The sequence below is a fragment of the Pseudomyrmex gracilis genome, unplaced genomic scaffold, assembly GCF_002006095.1.
Source record: "Pseudomyrmex gracilis isolate BER0280 unplaced genomic scaffold, ASM200609v1 scaffold_212, whole genome shotgun sequence".
Taxonomy (NCBI): domain Eukaryota; kingdom Metazoa; phylum Arthropoda; class Insecta; order Hymenoptera; family Formicidae; genus Pseudomyrmex; species Pseudomyrmex gracilis.
Window position 1 is genome coordinate 209012 of NW_018020796.1, and position 18937 is coordinate 227948.

The window sequence follows — 18937 nt, forward strand, 5'->3', positions numbered from 1 at the left end:
CCGCGTTTCTCTCGACCACCCTCTTCCCTCCCGCTCGTCCCGTCACACCGTCTCCCTCTCGCGCGCTCGTGTAACGCGCGCTCTTCTCTCCCCGCGCCCACCCCCCCGTGGAGGACGTGCCGGCGCAGGCTCCGATACAGCCAATCGTCGGACCGCGACTGATAACGACTCTGCCAAATGTGCGTCCGTCGCACCGCGGCCGAGTCCGCCACCACGGTGGTCCACGCGCGCGCTGACAAACTCTCGGGATATCCCCGCGAGCTCAAACGGACCGGCTGTCCCACGACGTATAATCTCTATCCCGCGAAGAGAAACGTTCACGTTACGAGACGACGACGGGGTGCACGTCCGCACCCACCCACCCCTCCCGCGCGTCTCACACTCGCGTTACCGTCGATTACATCCCACAGTGTCGATTCGCGTCGAATTCTACTTTCTCGATTGTTTCTTTTTTTCTCCCTCCGACATCTTTTCCCCAGGTGCAAGGTCATAGTGAAGATTCAAAAAAAAGTGAACGTGACGTCCAGAAGAGGAGAAATAAAAACCGATTTGATCGGAAGAGGAATATCGCGAGGAGGTATCGAACTGGATCTGACAGTGCTGGACAAGACACCACGTTGGCCCCCGCACTGACGGTAAGGTGACGCGATTAGTGCACGTTAGTTTTGCGACGAATCGGCTTCTCTTTTCGGTTGCTGTTGATCTTCGGATCGGTGCGATTTGAGGGATAAAGGAATGGGTTTCAATTTTTATCTCCTTGTTTCCGCGCTCGATGTGTATTCGTTTCGGCACGCGACGAGAGAGAAGCTTGAACGAAAGAGAACGTTTCGAGAGAGGAAACCGAAGATTGTCGGCCGCGCGCTTCCGTCGCACCGGCGTGACGATGGAACAATACCGATAACGCCGAAAAAAACAAGACCGCGATCCGGTCTTCGCACATTGTAGTTGTGCGCGAATTTATGGGCGCGATACGCGATTTTCCGCGGCTACTTTCTTGGAAATTTTGTTTTCCTTTTTGTGTATGTGTGTGTGTGTGTGTGTGCAAAACGAAGCACCGACAAACCGCCGTTTTTTTGTTCAAAAAAAACGGAAATCTGTTGGTTTTACTAGATCCGTTGATTCGATTCTAGATACTATATGTACCTCGTGCATGTACCTCGTTCTTTATTTTGTCTGGCATTACAGTTTGATTTGTCTCTTCTATTTTTCTCGTTCGTTCTCGAGTGTTTAATTCGAATCGTGACGTTAATTTTCGATGCATTTCACAGTTTGTTGTCTAAATGTGTTTTTCCTTGTTTTGATAAAAAACTTGTACCATAAAGGAAAAGGAAGAGGAAGAGGATTAAGCATTAAAAAAAAAAAAAACAATTACAGATACGAATTTAATCTGTGAGAAAACTTCAATCTCTCGTGTAGGGGGAAATATGACAAAGAAAATCACACTAAGAAGGGAACAAAATGGCCACCGCAAATAGAGGCACCTTGAACTTAAAAAGAAATAGTTCGCACATTTCTGAGAAAATAGAGCTTTTATTTCCTTGTCGTTCGAAATTGATAATAAAAACGCTGTGTCAGATTTCGTCAGATCCCGGTGCAAAACTCTCGCGCGCGCGAACAAAAGCGTTTTGACACTCGCGCGAATGAGATATATATATATATATATATGCGGGAAGGGAGGGGAAACACTCTCTGTACAACTCGTTCACGGAATCTTACGCATGACGCACAACTGCGTCTATACGCACGTTTTACGGGTTAAACGGCGAGCGCACGCACTGACCAACGCGAAATTACCGCGCGTGTCCGCCACTTCGCTCCTCCGTGCGCGTCACGCATCGCGGTCACCGATTTTTTTTTTTTTTTTTTTTCCCGCTTCTGTAAAGAAACGCGATATTTGTCATTTCACCTTTGAGGAAAAAAAACTTCGCTAATTTCACGTGTACACGTGTCATTTGCGCTTTGCGGAAAAAATACTCACAGGCGCGTAATGTGTTACGTAAGGAAAGAAAGAAAATTATTTGTGTATGGAATTTGCCGTAATAACGAAACAGTTTTTTGAGATCGTCACTCCCTACGTATAATTACATAAGTGTCACATATGGGATTTTCAGTTTATTGCATAGTGACACTCAGAAAGTCATGTTCTTTGTGGTCACCAAGTATTAAAAAAAAATATTCATAAGTATGGTAAAAATTTAAAACCGAAAGATCCCTTAACTAGGGAAACTATATGAAGCTTTAAACTTTTAAACTGCTCTCCTCTAAAATTTGCGTTTTGGAGTTACGGGATTATACGTAGGAAGTGACGAGATGTAAAGCATATTGAAATGTGCATTGACGTGTATGTGACACCAAGGTGGATCTTATTTTCGACTTTTGAATTTTTTTCGCGTCATTCTCTCAGAATGGTTTCAATTGCTGAAACAACAATCTGTGAAAAGTTCGCTTCCCGATTGGAAAAATAAAAGAGGAAAAAAAGCTCCTGGACCCTTAAACATTGAAAACATTACTGAAATGAATTATTAAAAAAAAAAATTATTTAAATAATAAAATCGATTTTATTCGATTATCTTCCAACTTATTGATTATATCGAAAAACACGTTAAACAAAAAAAATTGTAGATCTGGGAATCAAAAGTATATTTTATCACGTGTTATTTTTGTTCGTTTTTGACCCAAGGTTTCGGAAAAAAATCCAAAAAAAAAGTAACATCGCGAATACCTTTAGTTTAAAATATTCCTGATGTAGCAAAATTCACTGTGTAATGCTTAATCCTCTCGCCCCAAAGTACGTGAGTTATTGTTATTATTATTCCTTTCATCTTTTACTTACAATAGTTTTTAAGTTCAACCTATATTCGCACAAACACAGATAATAATAGATCTGTTCTTTTTAGTTCTTGCGCAGTGTGTTCATCTCTTTCTCTTTATTCTCCTCACTTTGTAGAAACTTCACTTTTTCGATTCGTTATGCGTTTTAAATAACATGTTTAATGTTTAAGAGGTCCGGAAGCTTCTTTTTTCCTTATCGGGTTGAACTTTTTCACAGATTATTCGTTTAGCAATGTGGGAAAAAAATTTTCACCGGGAGTAAATGAGAGCAACGTCGACGTGTGACATTCGGCGAGACAAATATTTTGTATTTGTTACGCGAGATAATCTTGTTAGCGATGCGAGTTCTCCAAATAAGATTTTTTTTTTATAAAAATCGATTTCTATACGGACAAGTCTCCGAAGAACATATCGAAGAAAAACACCTTTGAAAAACATTTCTGAAAATCAGAAATAACGCTCGAACGATCTTCGAGTGCAGCCGTCGCCGAGATCGGATCGTAAAGAGACAACGCGAGAAATGGCAATATTTAGCGCGAAGAACATATACGTGTGATATTATTCTTAAATATTATTCATATATTCCATCAAACTGATTTCATATGTATTCAAATGTATTCAAATACATTGATTCTTTTCATTCCCAACAATTATAAACGTCAAAAAGCGTCTTTCCTCTTTAGTTTATTTCGACGCGTCACGCGAGATTACCGATTTTCTCTCTCTCTCTCTCTCTTTCTCTCTCTCTTTCTCCTGGAAGAAACGCGATATTTTTTTATTCAAGCTCGGCTGAAAACGCGCAATTTTATTCGCATAAAGGACACAGATCGAAAGGCGATCTTCCCGGAGATCTCTCGCGACCGGCTTTTTCTCCCTCTCGCGTGCGATCGCGCGCCTATGTCACGTCGCGTCCGCGACGGTGCGTTTAAACGGCGCGCGCGTGTGTGTGTGTGTGACATACGTGTGTGTATATATATATATACACATATATATGCAGGAGAGACGAGAGTTTAGACGAGGTAGGCAGAGGGGTTTCCGGCGAGCGTTAACAGAGTAACAGAGTGATGTAATGAGGCCCGGAAGCAGGCAATTTGCTGCCCGCGGCGGCCGCAGTTGCGCGAGACAACCTGTCCGGAGTACCTTCTTCTTGATACCGCGGTCTAGCCTCTCCTCCTCCGTGCCTGGATACCTGACCGATAAGCGAGAGAAGTGTGCAGTCATCGAGTGCAAGGAGAAACGGACGGAAAACAAAGGGCGACGTAACGTGCGTGTAAAAGAGAGAAAGAGAGAGAGAAAGAGAGAGAGAGAGAGAGAGAGAGAGAAAAAAAACCGAGAAATCGTCGAGAGAAGCGCAATTATTTCTTATACGATATAACGCGCGCGTTGTTTTGTTCCGATGAATGTGAATTATTATCGCGACAATGTGAAAGTTGCACAATTGGCGTGCGTGTTTTTACATGTCTCTTTGTAAACGCGAAGTAAACAGATGAGCGCGAACGCGTCGTTACCGATTTCTTGGTGAAACGGTAAAAAGAGAACGATAAAAGTGGCGTAACGACTTCGTTGAATATAGTTTCATCAAAAATATCTCGAACCGAAAATCCGAATGGATCGTTTGCGCAGGAAGTTTTTTCTTGGTTTTTTTTTTTTTTTTTTTTTTACAATAGAATGAGCTCAAAATAAGTGGCGCGCTGTGTAACGAACGAAATATAAAATTTCAATAGCGTCAAATTTCTCTGCAGTGTCATCGCCGATGAACCTTCTTTTTCCAATAATCGATCGTTCGATTTGGTCTTTAAATACGTCGAACACGTATCGCAAAGACAATCCCGCGTTGCGCGCTCATCGCGTTGTGCCGCGGAACAAGCGTGACTATGTGACAGTTTTGTGATTAGATTGACCTCAATACGCGCTGGACATCCGGACGTACCCACGAGAGTGCCGCTTTTATCCTTAACTGTCCTGATCGAATGTCAGCGAATGTTCCGCGATGACGACCCACCAGCGCGACTCGAGATGATTCGCGCGTGATGGAAAACTATTTCGCTGCGCGCTTTTCTCTCTTCCGGTGAGATTGCCTTCGTCCAGAAAAGTGATGCCAGAAAAGTTGACACATTCAAACGATCGGCGTGACGACATACAGAGAGTGACAAGAGTTTAAAGAGAGAATTTATCGTGAACGTTTTCACAGCGATTGAAGGTAAATAAAAATAAAATAAGCGGGGCCAAAAAAAAAAACATCAACGCGCTTGATGTTTCCAGCAATTCGACAGATCGTTAAATCGCATTTACATTTGTATATAACGGACAGTCAAATATTATTGAAATAAAAAGACAACACAAGTATCCGCTCGTATATTAGATTGTGCGTCAAGATACACAGAGTTTTTTTTGTTCGAATTGTTCTCTGGCGTTATAAAAATATGGTCGACGAGAGAGTTTCGCACGGTGTTTATTTATATATACGCGAGTCCGCACGTGGAATCGGCACGGTCGGACACACAGATCGGCAGAGCGCGCGCGCTGCATCATTTCGTTTGAATAATGATTTATGTAATGCGGGAAGGGATATAGCCGGAAGCAGCAGATTTTCCAGATTAGACGGAAGCGAACTCGCGATAAACGACAAGCTTCAATATTGCAGCAGCCTGGGCCCGTCTCTTATCGCCGCGCTTTTTCGTTGCAAAATTGCGGCAACGATACGACCGTGGCCTCGTGCAAATTTCAATCGCGACCTCATGCAAATTCTCTCATCGCTTTTGCAATTTTCGCGACTACAAATTTTCAGGTCGCGTCATTGATTAATAAAATGCGAACGATATAAGATGCGCTCGCGATACGATTTTCCGAGACGAGTTCGATTTATGAACAACTTTTGCGCCCTTAAAAGCCTCGCGCGCGATGACTTTACTTCGCTATCATAAAAATGCGCATTTGTTATTCGCTTCGTTGAAAGTTAGTAACAGAAAAAAGACACACGGGCGCGCGCGCGCGCGCGCGAAAAAACACAACGTGACTTTTAAACGGAAAAACGTTTTCGTTACGTTGTCGCTGAGAACTTTTATCGACAGTCTGTGATAGCGTAACACTTTCGATTCGCAGTTGTTGCAACCCGAAGAACGCGAGTGTTTACATATCCGCGCATTTATTTATCGTGCGAACTATTTTACATTAAGAATGCGCTGAGTTCGCAACATAATTTATACGTTAAATATGTTATCGTTAATATTTCTCCATCATTTGTGAAATTTTAATAACATTTTAGTAGAAAAACAGAACAATTTCACTTGTTAACTCGATGTTGTTGTAGCAGAGAAGTAAACAGTTTAATTAGACGATGAAGAGAAAGTCATCTTTTACATAAATTTTATCCAACTGTGTTTCCAACTCGACGTTTACTTATTTATTTATTTATTTATTTGTTTTTTTTAGAAATAACAAATATCTCGTTGTGTATGCGCGCACTCATATTTTAATTCGATCTCGTCTTTACCGGATGTTTCAAGGGTCCTTTAATAACCCCAACCGCGGTATTTGCATGAGCACAAGTGCCTATCAGCTTGAAGTAACAGTAGGCTTGCTTCGTCCCGACCCTGCATTACATTTTAACACCGCCAGCCGGTCATTTAATTTAGCAACGCGAACACACGATTCACATGAGCAACGATAACTTCTTCTTTGATTTTCTATTCGCGTTACTGCGAACTGCTATTATTATTATTCGTAACACATACATATGCGATTACACATAATACATATGTGATTTACAGAAATCGACGCGCGAATTTCAATGTTTCCATATTGATGTTACGTTGGAAATATTTAATCGAATGCAATCGGAACGACGACTACACATTTCTCGCGCGTGTTGCAAACTTGCTTTTTTTTTTTTTTTTGCGAAATAATAAAACAATTATACAATATATATCAAGTTAAAGTCAATATAAAATATAAAAATAATTGTATAAAAAATAGAAAGTCGAACAAAAATATTCTACACGAAGCTAATACAAACGCAAAAACAATTTGCTCTTGTTCGAACGATTACGCGCTTGCAATTGAAAAGAGCCGAAACCGCACGGAGGACCGCGAGGAGCGCGATGCGGCGCAGTGTTTATGTGAAGACAAAAATTTTCACACGCATTTTCAGGGGCTCTTTGGTGATGTACGACAGCGCTAGCTGTTCGTACGCAGGTGCGCTCGAATTAAAGGGAGCCTCCGGGACAGCCGGAGCCGCCGCGGCCGCGGCCGGCGTCAAGCAGGAGAACTGGCCGTACCGCGGCCTCACCTGCAGCAACACCTTTCAACGGCTGAAGGACAGCGTCGACAAGGCGAAGCAGGCCCTAGCCGATCGCAGCGGTTACCTCGCCGGCGCGTTTTCGCCGCCTCCGCGCGCCAACCCGTCCGCCATTTCGCCCACCGCCTCCATCACCGGTAAGTAAAGGCTTCCTTCTTCCACGCTCTTCCCGCGCTCTCTCGGTATATCTCGAGCTTCCGTCGTGCGTGAAAAATATCCGAACGAATTTTACGCGATCGAGTCGTAAATAATCCGAGTCACGCGAAGACTTGAGAGAGAGAGAAAACTTGCGCGAGAGCTGAATGATTTCATCACAGAATTTGTAAATAACAATTTACGCAAGTTTGAAATTAAAATTTGCGTAAGTTGTATATGTATCCCCCTCCCCCTCCTCCCTCGTGTCTCGGTCGCGAGATTTTAGAAACTCTTCACACGTTTCTCTCGTTTTGTTCACACGCTTCGTGTTGCGTCAACACGAAAAGAAGCTCGGTTGTTTTTATAAAACGAATAAAGCTCGTCGAATTGACGCCGTAACAAGGCAGGTGTGAGATAACGCGCCACGAAGGTGGTAACTTATTGCGTGGCGATACGAAATAGTTGTTGCCCATATAATGCGCCGAGCGTAAAGTCACGCACGCGGACACGCGGAAAGGGACACGCAACCTGATTACGCGCGAAATTATAGCGGCGTATAAGTGCCCCGTGGCGATACCATCGATCGGTTCTGATATATACATATATGTATATATACATATATATATATATATATATACAATCAATGTACATATGTGTATAACGTACGTACGCGCGTATACGACGCGACGATGACGTAACGCGGTTAATGAGAGCAAGAACCACTTACCCTCGCCTATTTTCTCACAATGATAACAACGTGGGTGGGTGCACGCGGAGATTGAGATTTTCGCTGAGTCGCGCGAATTTTAACGACCCCGTAATTCACACGTTACATCACGTACGTCGTGTAAAAAAACGAGTTGAAAATAAAAATCCGTCTTTCGTATGTTTTGACGATGCTTTTCGATGGACGCGTCTTGCATTCTTTGCAAGAAGAAGAAGCCGCGGAAAAAATATTACGATTGTTTTGTTTTTTTCTTACACAAGTAGACGTAATGAAAAACGCGGCGTGATATTTCGCCTCTTGAAAGCCGGTAAACAGATCCGCGATATATATATATATATATCTCTTCCTCTTTCTCTTTCTCTCTTTCTCTTCCATCGAAATTATTAAGTACCGAGTGTAAGAGACGAGCGTCAACGGCGTGTGCCAAGAGAGGAGCGCGAAAAAAAAAAGCAACGCGGGGCAACGGCTCTCGCGCGCGATAATTTGTCATCCGGCGGAGCAGCCGGGCGGGCGGCTGACTGTTGCTCTTCGTTGTCGCCGATTTCCGATTGCTTTTTTAAAGCGCCGGTCGCCGAGGACATTAATTACCCGGCCAGTGTAAATCACGTTATCTGCCGCCTACACCCGCGAGAGGAGACGGAACGGAAGGGGAGGATGACGGAGGAAGAGGACGAGGAGATGGTATATACGTTGGAGGGATTGTTTGTTCACAACGTGAATTCTCTATCTCTCTCTCTCTCTCTCTCTTTCTCCTTCTCCCTCATGTTGCATTTGCGAGAGTGTGTTGCATCGTTGCCGTCGACTGTTCTCTCCACCGGCCGCAGCAATATCCTGCTGCTCTCGCCGTTCCCAAAATTTATCGGCGACTCTCGCTCGAAAACTTTTCGTCTCGTCCGCGAGGTGGGCGCGTTTATTAAACGCGACGCGAGAACTGCCGCGGTCGCCCGCACTTACCTCGCCCCCAGCAAGATCGATCGATCTTTCCGCTTTCTGGATCCGCGGGCGCGCGATCCCAGAGAATGTCTCTCCGAATCCTTTCGGTTTCTCGCTCTCCGTTTCGTTTTGTGTGCGACATTATTTTTGTCGCCTCTCTAGTTAATTCATCACGCGCAACAAGGTCACCGAAATAATCGGCCACAATGTTACCCGCGACGCAATGTTTATATCTGCCTACGTAGCCGCAAAGCGTTCATTAATATGTCAATTGATATTTATACAATTTTGTTTGTTTTTTTTTTTTTTTTAAGCATATCAAGAATAAAATAACGGTAACGCGCGTAACTGAGAAAATTGTGATTCTTAAACTCCGTCTGTCTTTGTTCTCTCGCGTGTTTTGAGGAATTTATCTTCTTGACGACGAGAATTCCGTTCGATCGTGCATTATAACGTCGTTCCTCTGTTCTCGTTCAATTTAAGGAGAATCCTCGAACGCGGGAGAGCACCGTCGGATGTCGAGGGACCATCTCAAAATTTTGACGAGACTCGCAGGGCTCACGAGACAAGATGGTGGGTCGATGATGGCGGCGGGTAGTCGCGAAAATGTAGAATGACGAGGGAGGAGCGGTTACAGGGTTAGCCGGGAGCGTATCCATGACGACCGACCGCCCCACGTACCCTCCGAGATCCCGGATGCTCCCCTCGGCATCCCAGCATCCCTCCTCCTCTTCTCCCCTTGTTCGCTCGCCCTCTTTTCCCCCTCGCCCCGTCGTCCTCTCGCGTCGTTCCCTTCCCGCCTCTCTCTCTCTCTCTCTCTCTCTCTCTCTCTCTCGCTATCCTAAGCAACCCTCTACAGTCCCCAGGTCGGTTCTATCTTCCCCTATCTGCGGCCCGCTTCGGGGGATGCACGGCTACTTAGATTTTAAGTCGAGCCATTTCGTGCCGCGCGTACCTATACCTAACTCGGCTATAATTCTCTTGCGAGATACAGACGTGCCGACAAAGGAGCCGGTGGGGGTTACTCCGCGAAATCTCGACCCTCGCTCTTTCTCTCACGTGCGCGACGAAATTTCGATGCGGACGAATTTTCACGGAAAATCTTTTCCAGAATTAAAAAAAAAACCGCTGAAGACAAGCTTGCGTCACACTTGATGTATTTTAACCGAATAATAAATTCTCTTTGATAAAATAAAATATTATCAAAAAGACAAAAAGCGTCAAGTTAAAAACGAGACGAGACAAATGTACATGGTTTTATTTTTACTGTATAAAATGTGTTACATTAGAAGAGAAACGAATGAATTTGAGAAATGTTGACGAGTTGTTCAGTTGTTAGTCGTGAACTTTATCGCGCGTTTCTTATAGTCATCGTTTCAAAAACTCCCCAAGAAAATTCACCCCGCGAACTCGAGAATTCTGATTCTGATTAAACTTTGCACACATGTGGGGGAGTAAATAGACCTGACGGGGTAAAAATCGCCGCTTAAAAAGAATGAAATCTTCCCTCATAGAGTAAAAGACCCAATTACTGTCACCTGAATAAAATAAACTCTGGCGTTAGTGAATTGTTTTTACTACTTATTTATGAAAAACATGTGTTTTTCTTCTTATCTGGTATTATTCGATGTCTCTAATATAAGGAACAAAATAATAATACCGCCTCTCAAAATCTCTATTTTTATTTATAAATTTAATAATTAAAAAAGAACGATGCGAGAGCTATTACTGTCACCCCTAAAATGAAAGAAATGAGACACGAATGTTGAGTGCTGGAGATTTTTTGTTATATTAATTGCACTTAAAATTCTATGTTAGATTGTTTTCATGCATAATATTTTAGGATTTATTTAATATTTTAAATAAAATAACTTAGGGTGACGGTAATTGGACAGGTGACAGTAATTGGATCTTTTACCCTATGTAAACTTCTCATATAAAAAAATATTGTTTTCGTCGATACGTACGATCCGAGCGCGGTACTCGTCAGAAAAAAATGTTTGAAATATTGATTCGTCGCTTTTTACAGTTTAAAATCATAGGTACCGTCTTCAGATCGTATGTACCGCCACAAACGTGATTTTTTTGCAATTTTTTAACACTTTATTCTGCCAAGTACCGTCTTCAAATCAATATGTATCAAAAACATTGTTTTTTTTTTCATACGAGAGGTTTACATATGAGACATAATTTCATCCCTTAGAATCGTTTTTGAACAGCAAATGAAAATTTCTACATTCATCTATTTACACCCTTCAAGTGTGTGCAAAGTTTCATCATTAAAATCACAGAATTTTCGCGAGATTTCCCTTATCAGATTAAAATTAATTGAAGGGCGTTGTTTTTCAAGAAACACACATGGTCGAACATACCATCATTTGCGGGCAATTGAAAGATTAAATACGCCGCGTATGTTTTTTGTTTTTTTCCGCGTTTGTTTCTTTCGACTTCTGTCGCCAAATAATATCTGCACCGACACCGGTCGAGTCGAAGGGCGGCGGAAGTGTCGGTCATTGTGTCAGCGTGTCTCAGGGTAATGCATGTATTTAATGTTTGCCGGTCGAGCACCATCCCTTCGGTAACTTGTTTGCACACGTAATTGATGTTTGACAAGACGAGGCCGACACGCGTGCCGACGACGTCGTGTTTGTCGGTGCACACGCGTCAACCTTTTTAACATGAGAAACTACATACTTGGGTGCGCATCTATTTTATTAAATTGCGCAAGTAACGAGCTTAATTCACGCCCTTCCGATCTCGCGCGTTTCAACGCGATTAAGTTTCCCGTTTTTTTGCGATTTTATTTCACTTGAAACCTAAAAATAAAACAAAACTTTTTGTTTTTCACAATATATTCCAAATAAAACCAACGTGAAAAGTTAAATTTGCTTTAATTATCGTGCCAACCCCATTACTTCGAGAGACTATTCAAAAATCAAAAGCGACCCCGACAGTTTGGCACCCTTTAACCGAGCTTCGAGCTGCGAATTCGTGTCGAACGCGCGTAATGTTACCTCTCATCGAGCTAATTGCACGGAATAGGTACACGGGGGGGCGAGGGAGGAAGCGGGTGGTGTATTTGAAAGAAACCTCCGTTCTCCATCTGCCCATTAAATTTCGTAACGCCGATTTAGAAACACTCTGTACTCTGTTGCGAATTACATATATAGTATCGGGAGAAGGAGGGGGAGGGGGATGATCAACGGCGACCGAGACGCGTTGATAATTGCCGGTATCGGTTAACCCAGGGGGTGGTTATGGATCTCGAACACCCCAATGCTGGCGTTACAAACCGGGCGCCCTCTCCGTGATCCCTTTTGCCCTTTATCCGTGAACCTCCGCGAGCCCCTTCGCTTCCGCCACACCAGCGCGGCACCGGTAACTGCGACCAGTCCACCCTCGTTTCCCAGCGTTTCGGGGGGTGACTAAGGGTCAGAGAATCGTAACTGTCTCGCGTCTAAAAAATGGAAGGAATACATTTCAAGGAACCCACAGACGCGCGCGAAACGACGTCGACTTTTGACTCCGAGAAGATTTTCTTTGGATCGTGCGAAAATTATGCTCGCGAGGTAATCGGACACATTAGCGGTATAAATGTGGATTTCCCCGTGAATTCAAGTCTAATCGTATTCGTAAGCGTAAAATACGTGAACAATTTTTTATTCTTTTACAATTGTTACTTTGTTACTTTATTTTTCTTTTTTTTTAAATATTAGTCATTACTTATTTACGACTAAACAATAAATACTAGAAGAGCAAAGATGAAATAAAACAATTCAAACAATTGTTCTACCGGCCTTGATACGTGTCAGTGAACAGTAAATCTAATCAATGTTAATTTATACCTTGAGGTTTAGTTTTTTTTTTTTTTTTTTTCATCTCTATTTTTATGGCTTATGTCCGTCTCGCGCAGGGGCAGGAGCGAAGAAGAATCTCCATTTTTAAATACACTCGTCAATATTGTTTGATACAATAAATCATAACGTATAAAGCTCGCACAAGTTCACTCTCCATCGTCACTCTTTCCATCTTGTCTCTCCCGTCTTTTCCCATTCTTTCCTTCCTCCCGCTTTCGCGTTCAGGTCGATCGCGCACGACCGATTCTGGTGTTCCCCGCGGGGTTCCGTCTTTCTGCTCGCGCGATTCTCTCTCCTCTACGGCTCGTTGCAGGCCCCGTGACTAATCATGATAGTTCCGCCCGGGAACGGCGGGGACACACGACTCTCGGTTCCGGTTCCGGCGCGTGCTGTCACCCCCTTCTCGTGAGGCCCCCCTCCTCCGTTCGAGTTGCCCGACTGCCACTCATCCCCCTGAACTGGCTGCCGCCCTCCCGCGCAATTATTACGCTTCGCAACAAAGAGCGTCGCGAAGCGCTTCGAAGGATCAGATGCCGCTTCTCTCCTGCGTATTATCCTCGCGACCCTTCGCGCGTTTCGTCCTCCCGCTTTTTCTTTCTTCCGTCCGTTTCCTTTCAACGCTGTCGAAACGCGTCCGATATAATTGAGAAAGCACATACACACACACACACACGTACATTTCGTCTATTTATCATTAATCCAAGACTCGTTCACAAACACAAGTTATCCTGCCGAAAGGATATTATCTGAACTACCTGATATTGTTATTAGTAGACAATTTTCAGAATTATTCGCGTTCGTAAATGCGTTCGGAAACGTCATTCTTGATAAGCGGCTCAGTGGTTAAGTCTCGCGGCTTGAATGTGGGAGAGGTTGCGAATAAGGGAGGTTCCGAGTTCGAATCCACACCTTCGGATTTTTCCGGGCCGATCTCTCTCAGTCGAGTTTATCGATTGGAAAGCAGCGAACTGAATCGCGAACCTCCAAGCAGTTCTCGAAGCGCTTATAAGCACTTCCGGTGCGAATCCATCTAAACTCTTTTTGTAGGGAAGTTCATACTCTACAATCTACACGGAGGAGTAGATACTAGAAAATTCAACCATCATGCGTTGACAGCAGGACGCATTGACTGTATTAATGTAACAGCGCTGCAGTGATTAAATTAAGAGGATACTGGATACCGACTGTAGAGACCTGTAAATCGACGTTTTAGAAACTTAAATTTCTGTAATTTCTAATTCTTTGTACCGCATCACATGAAAAATGCTTCTACAGAAGCAAATAAATATAAAAAAACTACATAGTGCTTTTGAAAATAAGCATATAATGCTCTTTTGAACTCTTTTTTTTATTCGTAATGATAGCATACGTGATAACCTATTCTGTCATCACAAATATCTTTTTTTCTGTAATTCGCTCGTGAAATTGTCAAAAAATGAATCAAAGGGCCGATACGAGCAGTAAATACAAGGTATTAGTATTAACATACAAAGATGTTTTTTCGGGTTTGAACTATAGTATCAGGCTGCTCTTCAAACCCTGATGAAGTGAGCTGTAATGTTCACGAAACGTCGGTATAAAAATGACACTAACGTGGTTCAAACCCGAAAAAACATCTTTGTATGTTAATACTACACACCGCGAAAGCATCAAATATCAAACAAGGTATTAGTGTATGAAAAGCAGTTTTTTTATTAAAAAACACAACAGACGTTTCGCTTTATTCGACGTTTAGATTAATTTGTTTAACTGAAGAAGGTCCTAACCCATGGACCGAAACGTCTGTTGTGTTTTTGAATAAAAAACTACTTTTCATACATTAACATCTTGTATTTATTGCTCGTATCGGCCCTTTGATTAATTTTTTGATCTTTTTTTCTCACCAACTTAACATTCCAACCATAATCTGAGTGTCTCATTATGTTCTTTTTTGTCGCACTTAGTGCGCTAATTCGGTGTAAATACGTACAGAAGTTTAGAAATAATTCTACATACATGAATATATATATGGTGAGGTTGTAGAAGAAAACTGTATAAAAAAAAGAGAAAAAATTTATGCTGAGAATTTTCACTCTCTTAGCACAATTTACTTATTTTTGGAGAAGTATTTTGGATTCAATGCAGTAAATACAAGATCAAATATTAGAAACATCGGTTTACAGATCTCTATAGTCGGTATCCAGTACCCTCTTAATAACCTTGATGAAGCACTCTGCTTCACGTGTGTGTTTAGCTAGAATTATATTATATTATATTATAAATTAAAAATATTAATTATTATAAATTATATATATTATATTATAAATTCTAGCTGTGTGAAGCAAAGTACATCTATCTTTATATTTTTTTCGAAGGTTCCAACACGTTCAATTGCACAGCCCACGATATTGCTCGTCCAAATCAGTGTCAACGCATTTAAAGACGTCTTCCGCTTCTTCTCCCGGTCGTCGGATCCTTCCGCGACGCGAAGTTGTACTTGACGGTTCGAGTCATTAAATGCCGGATTAAATTATCCGGCTTTAAAAGACCGCCGCGCTGTCGTTTTCCTCGACCGCGACGTTGTAATCCACGCTGCTAACGTTGCATTTACTGTGAGGTGAATGTGAAGAGAGGAGGGGAGGGAGTGGTTCGGCGGATTTCTTCCGGAATCTCGTGGGAATTCTCGGATTTCCGCTGCGGGGCTCCGCTACGGCTTTACACCGGTTGTTACAACATATATCCTCGTTCCTCTTTCTCCTCCTCCTTCTTCTCCTCCTTCCCCCCCCCTCCAGATCCTCGCTTACTTCTCGGAGGCGTATATTATCCAGCACACGTCAAGGAGCAAGAGCGCGAGGTCGCGCTCGCCGGCCCCCACGAAAGAATCATTATTCATTCTCGCGCGACCTGCGGCCCACCCACCCCGACGTCGTGAAATAACCTCGTTAAGCCACTAACTGCCGCGACTGGTCTGGCCGAGAGAGCGTGCTTGGCAGAAACGTAACCGGCGAGCAGGGAAGAAATGGTAAAGAGGGGTGCCCTCCTCGCGAGAGGAAGAGAATGATGGGGTAAAGAAACGAGAAAGACAGCCGGTAGTACGTAAGTGCGAATATTACCAGCGCGATGAAAGAAACCGAAAAGAGAGAGAGAGAGAGAAAAAAAGAAAGAGAGAGAGAGAGAAGAAAAAAAGGCCGAGGGAAAGTTTCACCCTCCCGCGTGACTCGACGGAAACTCGAGCGAAAGAGGCCCGGCCCTTACGACGCGGTTTATTATACGATCGTGCGAAGGGTGCGTGTATACGTAAGTAACATCGAGAACGAACGCGATTTCGTAAATCCCGGGCCTCCTCGATAGATCGTATTGCGCGATAAATTTTAATTCTCGCCCGTGATTGCCGTGCGTTTTTTCGCACCCCGCATCGGCCGGACTTAATTGATCGCGCGATAAATACAAAGTGTGTCCTGAAGGACGGTTCTTGTAACAACAACAACAAGGTGGCATTGTTTCTCTTATCAAAACTGAAACGATCGGTTCATCAGCTACAAAAAATTGCTTCTTTCACTTTGTCTCAAATTACAAAAATTAAACAATATATTTTTGTGTCCAAAATTTGTATTAATAAATTTTGACAGATTTTATTTTCACACTCAAACCTTTAATGTATAGAAAGTTAAATATCCTGTTTTCTATTTTGTCAATTTTACGTGATCCACATTTCTCTCACTTTCTTCCTCTCTTTTGAATAATTTATAAAAATTCAAAAACTTGAGAAACATAAAGATCGGTATAAATATTTGTGTTATCATATTCTTTTGCTGTCTCAAAGATTTTATCGTGACAAGATTACATTGATAAGTAGCCAGCGCGCGTGTTAACGATGATCGGTTAAGAAGAAGATGATGAAAGCACGTGAGATACAAAGAGCATCTCTTCATCGGCGTGACGGTGTCTCGAGCAAAATGGTTCAGATCAATAATGAAACGTGGTCTAGCAAGAGCGGCGCGTACAGAACATTCTCAAGTTTCTTGAACCCCTAAATAGATGGCACTATGGTACGAAATCATCCCCTATTCTAGTTTGTCGAAAACGTGGCAGATGTCTCTCGTGTTGGCTGCACATCCACGTAAGGTGTTATTTTTTATTTTATATATTTACATTTTTAGTTAAGAATGCAATATTCTCTTTACACGAATCAAGGTGTGGTTCGGGATTCCGCTTAGAGCCGAGAAATTGAAACTTTTAAAATTCGAAACTTGAAACGTGCGCTTAGACACAATGTAGACATCGTGGCATTAAATTTTATATGTTAGAGCTTTCGAGCCATTAAGAAGTCAAATCAATTATGAATCGTACATAATTACTCCCCTGATAAGCAACGTTATGCTTTTTCACATTCCGTTGATGTGATTTTAAATCGTAATTACACGCTTATAAAAATCTTACAAGCGCGGCACAAGTTTTTTTTTCTTTTTATTATCAATGGATATTTTAAATCAAAGAACGTATTAATTTATAAAAGATTACACATGTATAGAAATGTTCAATCTCTTTCCTACTCTTTCTCTTGCTTGTTAAAATATTTTTAAATGTTTACATGTTGAAGTGGTAAAATTTCGTTTCTGTTTTTCCAAATTACGTTACAAATCTATAAATTTCACAATAAGTAATGATATGCGAGAAATCAGTAGTTACCGATCTCTCGCAACGGATTTCCGGAAAGCACTCAAAGCTTCCTAAGGAACGCGCGATAAAAGCTGAGCGACGAGATTGGCCCTTTTGCGTCAAAGCGACACGGCCGAAGTTACCCCGTCACCTCCATTAGTTAGAAAAGAGAAGCGGAAGGCTCTTTAGTTCGCGACAAAGGTGAGGGGGGTCGCGAGCTCGCGTCGAATGTGGTGGTGCGTGATCTGTTGCTCACATGCTGCGGTGCGCGCCGACAATATTGACGACTGCGAGCTAAGGAAAGCGTCCCCAAAAAAAAAAAGAGGGACACACGAGGCAGGGGGTTTCGTTCGCCAAGAGAGAGAAAAAGAGAGAGAGAGAGAGAGACATCTCCCTTTTTCCAATGCTCACTCCCCACAGTCACTCCTTCGTTGACGGAACATTAAGCACACACGATAACGCATGATTAACTGGCTAATGATTCTCCTCTTTCGTTCAACCCTCGTCGATTTCTGCGAAGTCACCGACGGCGTCGTCACTTCCGAAATAAAGTAGACTCTTATTCGCCACGCGATAAACGATTGACAAGTGCTGTCTTGTTAATCGGTCGACCAATAATTTATGACAAATTCCGCTTAAAGCGCGCGCGCGCGTGTGTGTGTGTGAGAGAAATATTAAAGAAACTCGAAATATCGTCAAAAGACAATGAAAAAATCCAAAACCGAGACAAAACGTTAAAAACGATATCGCTGTAGTAAAGAGATCGATTAATGTTACAAGCGACATTTGTAAATATATTGTTTTTTATATTCTCATCAACCTTTTTATTGATATATATTTTTGTCCTGTCAATATTTTAGCCTACATAAACACGCACCGAGCGCGCGGGACACTTGCAACCGACACTTTTTCACTGTCGAAAGTTACGACTGTTATATACGAGTTGCAGATACGTAAAACTGATTGAAAATCGCGGAGCGTGAACACTGATAAAATCTGGGACATGATAAAGCGTGCTTCACGCTCCGTCGTATGCATTAGTTATGAGGCGACGACGACGGCGGCGGCGGCGGCGGCGGCGACGACGGCGGCGGCGTCACCGCCGTGTTTCTCTATGCGGTCATTACAGCTGCATAATGATTAATTCTCTCGCGCTAAGAGAGAGAGAAAGGGTGCAAGTGATTATCATAAATTTTATTACCGGTGGTATATATATATATATACGAAAAACTTTCTACTTTACGACACGGACAATTCGCGAAAGGGGTGAATTCCCCCCTCGCGGAATTCATTACACGCACACAACACATGAACTTCGACGAAAACGTGTAGCGTGTTGCGTTTCGGAGATTTATTTATCATTAAAGAAAGCAAAACGATTTGGATATAGTCGCGATCGCGCCGTAGAAACAAAAAAAAAAAAAAAAAAAAACGTGACGAGGCGGATAAAGAATGCTAGGATTGGGAGGAGAAGAGAAAGAGAGAGAGCGGTTATATAGCAGCCGCATGCGAGTGCGA

The 18937-nt window shown here is 42.7% G+C and overlaps 1 protein-coding gene across 3 annotated transcripts in view; it reads left to right on the plus strand.

Annotated features, from left to right (window-relative positions):
• The first annotated feature begins 454 nt into the window (after window positions 1-454).
• Window positions 455-18937, plus strand: part of LOC109858548 (transcriptional regulator ERG homolog) — a 50919-nt gene continuing 32436 nt past the window's right edge. Inside the window, exons 1-3 of one of the 3 annotated variants that reach the window (XM_020435924.1) lie at window positions 3550-4378; window positions 4575-5032; window positions 6983-7266. In XM_020435924.1, coding sequence (XP_020291513.1) covers window positions 6996-7266 — 271 coding nt within the window. In that variant the 5' untranslated portion in view covers window positions 3550-4378; window positions 4575-5032; window positions 6983-6995. Of the gene's footprint in view, window positions 636-3549; window positions 4379-4574; window positions 5033-6822; window positions 7267-18937 lie in introns of those variants that run through there. The other 2 variants (XM_020435926.1, XM_020435923.1) reach the window with 2 other exon arrangements.